The sequence below is a fragment of the Sphaeramia orbicularis genome, chromosome 22, assembly GCF_902148855.1.
Source record: "Sphaeramia orbicularis chromosome 22, fSphaOr1.1, whole genome shotgun sequence".
Taxonomy (NCBI): Eukaryota; Metazoa; Chordata; class Actinopteri; order Kurtiformes; family Apogonidae; genus Sphaeramia; species Sphaeramia orbicularis.
In genome coordinates this window covers 7,617,140-7,626,540 of record NC_043978.1, presented here as the reverse complement: position 1 = coordinate 7,626,540, position 9,401 = coordinate 7,617,140, and the positions used below count along the sequence as shown (strand labels likewise).

General features: G+C 40.4%; 1 protein-coding gene across 1 annotated transcript in view; it reads right to left on the bottom strand.

Annotated features, from left to right (window-relative positions):
- Nucleotides 1–1,444: 1,444 nt before the first annotated feature.
- The window catches only part of LOC115413903 (zinc transporter ZIP8-like), an 8,044-nt gene continuing 87 nt past the window's right edge, over nt 1,445–9,401 (bottom strand). Inside the window, exons 1-4 of the mRNA XM_030127045.1 lie at nt 9,178–9,401; nt 5,849–6,011; nt 2,957–3,125; nt 1,445–1,652 (exon numbers count right to left, since the gene is read on the bottom strand). The exon at nt 9,178–9,401 is cut by the window's right edge and continues 87 nt beyond it. Coding sequence (XP_029982905.1) covers nt 1,445–1,652; nt 2,957–3,125; nt 5,849–6,011; nt 9,178–9,396 — 759 coding nt within the window. The 5' untranslated portion in view covers nt 9,397–9,401. The remainder of the gene's footprint in view (nt 1,653–2,956; nt 3,126–5,848; nt 6,012–9,177) is intronic.

The following is a 9,401-nucleotide window of genomic DNA, read 5'->3' as shown; positions in this document are numbered from 1 at the left end:
TTACAACAGGTTGCGTCCATAATGTGCATGTCTTTACTATATGATGTCTATGCTGCTCGTTAACCCGTTCTAATTACGTTTCTAAATAAATCTGGATTCTGTTATGTTGTAAGGGATCATTTAAAGTGGGAAACATTTTAAGCATTATTATACCGTGTCGGGAAATGACACCCCATCATCTTGAGGCTTTGGCTTAATCCCACGTCCTCTTCCCGACATCCTGACCTACTGAGTGTTCTGCGATAAATGAACGTGGCCGTTCCGTAGACCTACTCGTAGCTTGTCGCGATCAGCGTCTGGCGCGTTTGTTTCAGTGCATTGTTGTGTACTCGATGGCAATCACGCTGGCGGTATAACGGTCGGGAAATCAATGGTATAAGTGTTGTTTTGTGCATGGAACTGGGCTGGCGGATGGCGATAGGCGGAATGGCGGTATAATGGCGGGCGGTTTAACGAGAGTAGACTGTATTTCAGTTAATGAAAATGTTTTTACAATTCTAGTTTCGTCATTTCGTTACTTTTCATTAACAATAATAACCTTGCTGCTCACATCAACTTAAATGTGTACAGCGTCGAGCATTCACACCATAATAATAAAATAATTTAAAAAAAGCAACAAAAACATATCTACCATCTCAATTCATATTTCTGAATAAATTTAAACTTAAGGTATTTTTTTTTTTTAAACTTCGCCAAAGGAGTGGATAACTTAAATGCATCATAAGGTCCATCCCATAATTTCACACCCACAGTCCCAGTTCATCTAGACTTCACATTTGTCCCCACTTTAATCCACTCACACATATGAAAATCTCTGAAACTCAAATTACTCTCTTAATTCCAAGAACCACAACTGGTATTTGAGACAATACTATTTTATCCCTCATCTTCCATACACCTATTTAGAAACAATTCTTTATACCTCTTTTTAAATCTTTATGTTTGTACTTTCCTTTATCTCCTGTTCTAGATTATTCCACAAAGTCACTCCACATCTTGTTATGCACATACTTTTCATTGTTGTTCCTTTGAATACAGTTGGTTCTATTATTTGTCTGCACTGATATGAAGCTTCCACTTAATTATATTTATTATATTTTCAAGGTGAAACAAAGGTTGAATGGGTGACTTCTGTGACTCGTGTGTTGTTAATTAAACTTCTGTTCCACCTGATGTTGACTGATAAAATAACTATTAAAGTGTAATAATAACCTAGAACAGATACGTTATCAAACCCTGCTTTACTTTATCATACTAAGGTCAACAACTCTGTGTCTCTGAGATTAGGACGCCCATAAAGTGGAATTTCCAAATGGTAGCAGTAAGAAGCTAAATTAGCCCATAAATCTGACTAATGAGTGCTGATTAATCCAACAGGAGGGGTCATAATAAAGTAAAGTTACACCAGCTGACCTTACCTCATGTTCTACACGTAAAGCCATTTTCAGGATCTTCTCCACGAAGAAAAGGGCGTAAAAGCCTCCGAATATTCCCCCGCTTTAGCCACATAGTTATCTGCTTTAGGATCGAAGCCCAGGGCCTGTGGAGTTATGGGTAAAACAGAGTCAGAACCACAGCCAAACAGAATCAGAACCAGAACCAGAATAGAGGGCATGCACGTGATGTCACCGCTAGCTGAAGTCACTGCGGTTCTGCCCACGGAGTGGCAGAAAGAGGGAGATGAGTGACAGCGTTGGCTTTAATACTGTTAAACTGAAGAACAATATTTAATAAAAATGCAGAAGAGCTGTTGTGCGATTGATTGTATGAACAAGTTCTTAAAGCAGTGGGAGCTATCGTTTTACAGACACCAAAAGACAAAGAAAGAGAAAGAGATGGATCCACAAATCCAGGAAACCAAACCTAGATCTGTGGATCCTGTTTGGTGTCAGCTAACATTCATTTATGCTGTATTTTTGGGTCCAATCAGACCTTAAATGACCTATTGTTTTGGCTAACGTTACTTCTTAGTAAAGCTCTTGGTTTCATGATCAGATCTTTCATGGTTTTTTGTCTTCACTTTGTGATTCTGAACCCTGTGCTCCTACATGATTAGTAAACTAACTGAAACTGAGGCTAACCTAGTTTTTCAAATACGGGGATAGTGGAGCATAAAGCTACGACGGAGTATTAGGACCACAGGAGAAAAAAAAAAACACTTGTCATTACGAGAATAAAGTCATAAAATATGGATATAAAACCCGTAATTTTATGACATTAAAGTCAGATAAAAAGAATCACAATGTTATGAGATAAAGTCGTAGTTATAAAAAAAAAACCTCATAATTTAACAAAAATGTCATTCGTTTATGAGATTAAAGTCATCATATTCCGACAATAAAGCCATAATATTACCAGAATAATGTGGGAATTTAAAAACTGGTGTAAATATCTGCTAATTTCCCAGAATCCAGTGGTGCCCTGCTGGTCCACAGCAGTAGTATCTGTGTTGGATAAAGTACTTGATCTGAACTAGACTCAGTAAATCTCCTCAGTCCCAGTAGATCATGCATATATTCACTGGGGTCAGTCCATGGTCTACTGTAAATGCACTTTGGATCAGCTGGTTCTGGGCCCTAGTTTTGGACCCTGGTTGTCAGTGATGATGAAACCATGCATATTTGTTTTCAGGTCCAAATAGTGCTGACCCCCTCCACTCTGGATCAGGTCAGGATCCTCCATTTGTGTCCACATGTCAGTGTTCATGGACCACCTGTTCTTTGGTAGGTCGTACAGTTCCATGTCCAGTCCAACTGTCCTTCATTTAATTTCATATTTCACATTTTCCCGGTCTGGCTGTGTTTACTGCTGTACTCTGTCATGTTGAGCAGGTTGGTTTTTGACACTCAGTCTGACTTACAGGGGCATGGCCGGGGGGGGGGGGGGGGGGGGGGGCAGTGACATATGTGCATACCCTCTATTAAAAGTAGGTGTATTTTGTGCGTTTGTGTCCGACCTCTGGATGAGCTGGAGGACGGCGTTGGAGAACAGCGTCCCAATGGCCAGGCCGATGAAGTAGGTCAACACTTTAGGGAAGTAGGGCTTCTTAGTGAAGGGCAGCAGCAGGAGGCCGAGCAGAGACGCCAGGTTGATGACGGTGACCGCCAGGAACCCATAACCCCACACTGTCCACCAGGAGACACCAGCGTATGAACATAAAGCACAGGAAAACAGCACTGGACAGAGAAGACACATTGGACTGGTCCTCGTACATCCACAGTTAGTTTATTTATACTGTTGTCACTTCTTTAACCCTTTAAAAACTACCATTATAACAGGACCTGCATTTATTTATGTTGTTTTGCAATAAAAGGACAAGAAATGTCTTTATTTCCAATTCTTTTGCACTTTTTTCAGGAAGAAATTAACTTTGAACATCTGTCCATGAATTAAAGAAATAAAATGTCAACTATTTTCCATGTGTTCAAACATTTGAGTTTGTCTAGATCATTCTGGTCCATGTTCTTCTTAGTTTTTATTTTTTATTTTCCATTCTTTGTTTATTTGCAAAAGCCAATTCTGGTCGACAAGGCCAGAGCAGGAAACAGCGTGAGCACGGACAACAGACGGAGACACAAGACAGAGATCTCTGTCTGTCCTCCTCCTCTCTGCTCCACCTCATGTCTGTTCCTTCTCGGTCCTCCTCTCTGCTCCCTCCTCCTGTCTGTCCTCCTCTCTGCTCCTCCTCCTGTCTGTCCTCTCTGCTCCTCCTCCTATCTGTCCTCCTCTCTACTCCTCCTCATGTCTGTCGCCCTTCTATCTGTCCTCTCTGTCCTCCTCTCTGTCCTCCTCTCTGCTCCTCCTTCTGTCTGTCCTCCTCTCTGCTCCTCCTCCTGTCTGTCCTCCCCCTCTCTGCTCCACCTCATGTCTGTCCTCCTCTCTGTCCTCCTCTCTGCTCCTCCTCCTGTCTGTCCTCCTCTGCTCCTCCTCCTGTCTGTCCTCCTCTCTGCTCCTCCTCCTATCTGTCCTCCTCTCTACTCCTCCTCATGTCTGTCGCCCTTCTATCTGTCCTCCTCTCTGTCCTCCTCTCTGCTCCTCCTTCTGTCTGTCCTCCTCTCTGCTCCTCCTCCTGTCTGTCCTCCCCCTCTCTGCTCCACCTCATGTCTGTCCTCTCTCTGTCCTCCTCTCGCTCCTCCTTCTGTCTGTCCTCCTCTCTGCTCCCTCCTGTCTGTCCTTCTCTCTGCTCCACCTCCTCTCTGTTCCCTCCTGTCTGTCCTCCCCCTCTCTGCTCCTTCTCCTCTTCGCTCATCCTCTTGTCTGTCCTCCTTCTGTCTGTCCTCCTCTCTGCTCCTCCTTCTGTCTGTCCTCCTCTCGGCTCCTCCTTCTGTCTGTCCTCCCCTCTGCTCCTCCTCCTGTCTGTTCCTCTCTGCTCCTCCTCCTCTCTGCTCCTCCTTCTGTCTGTCTTCCTCTCTGCTCCTCCTCCTCTCTGCTCCACCTCCTGTCTGTCCTCCTCTCTGCTCCATCTCCTCTCTGCTCCTCCTCCTGTCTGTCCTCCTCTCTGCTCCTCCTCCTCTCTGCTCCTCCTCCTGTCTGTCCTCCTCTCTGCTCCTCCTCCTCTCTGCTCCTCCTCCTGTCTGTCCTCCTCTCTCCTCCTCTCTGCTCCTCCTCCTGTCTGTCCTCCTCTCTTCTCCTCCTCTCTGCTCCTCCTCCTCTCTCCTTTCTCTGCGCCTCCTCCTTTCTGTCCTCCTCCTCCCTCTCTGTTCCTCCTCCTGTCTGTCCTCTCCTCTCTGCTCCTTCTCCTCTCTGCTCCTTCTCTCCTTCTCCTCTCTCCTCCTCTCTGCTCCTCCTCCTCTTGCTCCTCTCTCTGCTCCTTCTTCTCCTCCTCTCTGCTCCTCCTCCTGTCTGTCCTCCTCTCTGCTCCTCCCCCTCTCTGCTCCTCTCTGCTCCTCCCCCCTCTGCTTTACTTTATATTTACAGTCATTTAAATATTACAGTTTTACTCCATTACATTCATTTAACAGGTTTGGAGAAACTTTAAAGACACAACTTTCCAACTTTTTTATTTTCTGATGTTTATAATACTGTAGTAAAATACAGTTTAAGTGAATAAGTTTTAAGGATCTAAAAACTGATAAACTCTTTACTTTTACTTTCTGTGTAATTCCTGTGATGATATACAGAAAGAATCAGAATTAAAGTGTAGTTATTATGGTTTTTACCATTAGTTCTGATAACAAAAGTACATTTACTCAACTCCTACACTTTACTTTATACTTTTGTTCCTTTAAATATAATATTTTACTCCATTACATCTATTTACCAGCTTTAGTTACTTTTTAACTGAAGATTTGAGACTTTGAATAAACTTTAAAGATGCAATTTTTGTCTTCTGATGTTAATAATAATGTAAAATACAGTTAAAGTGAATAGATCATAGATTTAGCTGTTAACACGCATTTGATATAATTTAAAAACAACAAAATATGATTTTTTTTTTTTTTCAAGTGTTTAAGGATTTAAATACTGATAAACTTTGCTGCTTTTATTTACTTTCTGTGTGACTCCTGTGATGATACACAGAAATAATTCGGACTAAAGTGTAGTTGTTGTCGTGGATTTCACTGTTTTTCCAGTTCAACAGATGTGTGACCGAGTTCCGAGGTCGGAGCTGAACCCTCGCCTTCGCAGCTGAACGTCGTCCAATCAGCTTCCAGGAAGAAACCACAAAAACAACTGTCGTTCACGTGATAATCGTTTCCTTTTATATCGTTGTGGGGAAATTCGCAGCAGATTCACAACTATAAGGCAACAAACCCCGTGAACCGGGAATTATCTGGGCTGCGGAGGCGATCAGCAAATAAAGGGGGGGGGGGGGTGTGTCTGTGAAAGTGGAGATGAAGCAACTCACCAGTGTAGTCGACAGGCGTCAGGGCTTTGGGGGCAGTGAAGGGGCAGGAGGGCAGCAGCACCTGGGTCAACACGGCCGGACAGATCCTCCCCAGATGTCCCACCGTCAGACCGCTGACGTTACTGAGGTCGAAGATGGACAGGATCTGCTCTGCCGAGGGACACTGGGGGGGGGGGTGTTAGAGACAGGATTATGAGCAATTAGATTAAAAACTGAAGGAGGAAATGGAACATGAGCGACCGAAAAGAAATATTCAATACTGAGAACCATCACCATTATAGGTGTAAGAAAATATTGGTTCAACAATATATCGTGATATTTCATTTCACAATACTGTATCAATATTAAAAAGTACTGTATCGATATTTTAGGTATTTATTCAAATGCAGATATGGTGGAAGTTCATTTTTGCTTTTTCATTTTCTTTTTTGCTCATATTTTATTCATCAGGCTATTGTTTAACACTGTTTAATTAAATAATGGTTATTTGAATCATCCTGAAAGCACTTTTTACGGTCTGAGAGGCAGAAGTTAGTTCCTTTGTTGGGACTGAACTAAAATACTGTTCTGATGTTAGCTCTGAACAAACAGAATATGAACATTTGAACAGGATCTAAAACGGTAATGTCTGTAAAACAGAATTTAAATCTAAATGTTTAAGTTTGAACACAGGAAATTTTTGTGACATAGCATTAAATCCTGCTCTGATCGAAAAAAATGTGTTTAGTATTTGTGCAGATTTCTGGTGTAATGCAATTCTTCCAGGAAATTTTATATTTAAAAAAAAATAAACAAAAAAAAGCCTTTTAAACAGTATCATGATATATTGTATCGTGATCCTAGTATAGTGATTTGTATCATATCACCAGATTTTTGCCGATGCACAGCCCTAATAACCAGAAGGTTCAAGGCTGAAGTCTGTGTTCTAATAGACACACACACACATCTACACACACACACACACACACTACACCTACAGACAGTGGTGGGTTCAGGTCTATCTGTTATCTGACTTTTATGTTAATTCTCAAATATTTGCTTGAAAGTTGGATTTCTAAGTCGTTTGTGGTGCAAATATGTCTCCAAGTGTTCAGTTCAATTAAAAAAAAAAACATAATTTTAAATTGTTTTTATAAAACAATAACAATATAATATACACACTTATTTATCTACATTTAATAGTGTTTAGTATGTAATTTGGTATAGATATAGAGCTATACATGTGTATATTTAGAGCTCACTGTAAAGTCTCTTCCAGTACCTAGAAAACCACTATATAAAACCAATGTATTATTATTATTTGTTGTTGTGTTGTGTTGTTGTGTTGTTGTTGTTATTATTATCAAGCAAAGGGAAGAAACAGTAAAAAAGGCTCCATGTTCGGCACACAGCTGGGGTGGGGAGCCATGTCCCCACAGCGGTTTCCACCGTGTTCAAGTGGGCGGGACAACCAGGCACCAGCCACACTGTCAATCCAAAGCAAGCTGCCAGTAGAAATCCACCCCTTTTGCTTGTGCAGATCCCGCCCATCATGTTCAGTTGACCTTACGAGCAGAAGTTTTTGCTTCGCAAAAGATTTTGACACGCAAAACTTTTATACTCACAAATGACTCTGACCTGGAAGTAAGCACCACTTAAACTTCCAAGAAAAACTTTTTGATTTGCAAAAGATTCAGAGGTGCAAAACCTCTGGACTTCCAAACAAAACTTTTAAAATGACAAAACATTTTGGTCGCAGCAGAAGTTTCAGATTTGAAATGAAAGAAAATGAAAACACAATCGATTTTGTTCAGTTTAGAAATTTGGAAACCTTAATTTTTGTTTCAAAACTATATTTTTAGTTTGCCTTTTTTCCCTTTGCTTGCATAATAAAGACACAAAACTCACTTGGAGAGCGCAGACCTCCGCCAAGGCAGATCAGCCCCCCCCCAGATCACCACCAAAATGTAATCATTTGTTCCTTGTGCCAGTATCAACATTTCCTGAAATTTTCAGCCAAATCCATCCATAACTTTTTGAATTATCTTGCACACGGACAGACAGACAAACATTGGGGGGGGGGCACCGATCTGCCTTGGCGGAGGTCTGCGCTCTCCGAGTGCTTCTAGTTTGTTTATTTGTTAACACTTTAGCAGCAAAACTATTGGTTGAATTCATACTAAATTGGGTTTATAGATTACCAGTGACCCAGAATAAATGTGATTACATTTTGGAAAAAGTAGGTCAAAATTAAAATTTTTTATGAATTTTTAAAATCTTTTTTTTTTTTTTATTTTACTTATAATGGGCAAAATTTCAAATGTCTATAAAAACATCAATTTTGTTTCAGTTTACTTCAAACTTGTCACATATATAGATGTAACTGATATGCTGACATCAGCACACATATAGACATGATGACATCAGCTGGATCCATGACAAAATAAGATACACTATGTGCGAGGGGCGGGGTTTGTTGTGTCTGGAACCACTTGTTTATTTATTTATTGTTTGTATTGATAATTTCTTTCCTGCTACTTCTTCTTGTACTTTGCAGATAAACTATAACAACAGTTTCCCCTGGGGTAAAAAAAACTATTCTGATTCTGATTTGATCCTGAGTACAAGGTCCAGAATCAACATAAATAGAGGAAGTAATGTTCATTGACACCATAAACATGTTATTTTAACTGTAGGAAATAAAATCAGGTTCAAAATAAAACAAAAACTACACTTAAGTTCATTTCTAGAACTGCAGACGCTAAAAAGTCCTCATCTGCATTTATAGGATGAAAAACAACAAAAAGTAAAAAAAAAAAAAAAAGTATTAAAATACACAACAAAAATATTTATTAATGAATTCAGGAGTTCAGATTTTCTTTCAATATTATTAAAAAGTCAATTTACGTGTATATATTTACTTATTTTTGGGCTGAGGCTGGAGTTTTCTATGTGATTTTTTGTGATTTTTTGATAGAAAATCCACAAGAGTTAAAACTTAATCGAAAAATCAATTCAATCCACATCATGTTGAACAGACTTCTTAAATATCCAATATTGATCAGAACAGGTTCAGATATTAGTCATAAATCAACAAATACCTTCCAAACATGTAATAAATGACACTGTTTTAACACCAGATTTGCTGCAAACATCAGAACTGTACATAAACAGACATTAAAATCATGTTCGTTGACTCCATAAACATGTTCTTTGAACTGTAGGAAATAAAAATCAGGTTCCAAATGAAGTTCCACTTCAGTTCCTCAGCGCATTCAAGTGTCCTGCAGTGGACTGAATCTGTCTTTTCTGTCCTCATTCATTCATTTCTAACTGGTTTCCACACTTACCTTCTGGTTTTCCAGTGGGTTTCCTTCCGTCACGGTCTCGGATCTTCTCTCTGAAATCAACAGCAGCAGTTCTTCCAGATTCTGCGTCGAGATGGTTTGATTTTCACCGAAAAAGCGTAAAATATTCTCCAGAAACTCCTGCCCAGACGCATCCGAACCCCGAGTTCCGCTGAAGAAAAGCAGGACGCACGGAACTAAGTATGCCAACAAGTGGTCCATGTCTG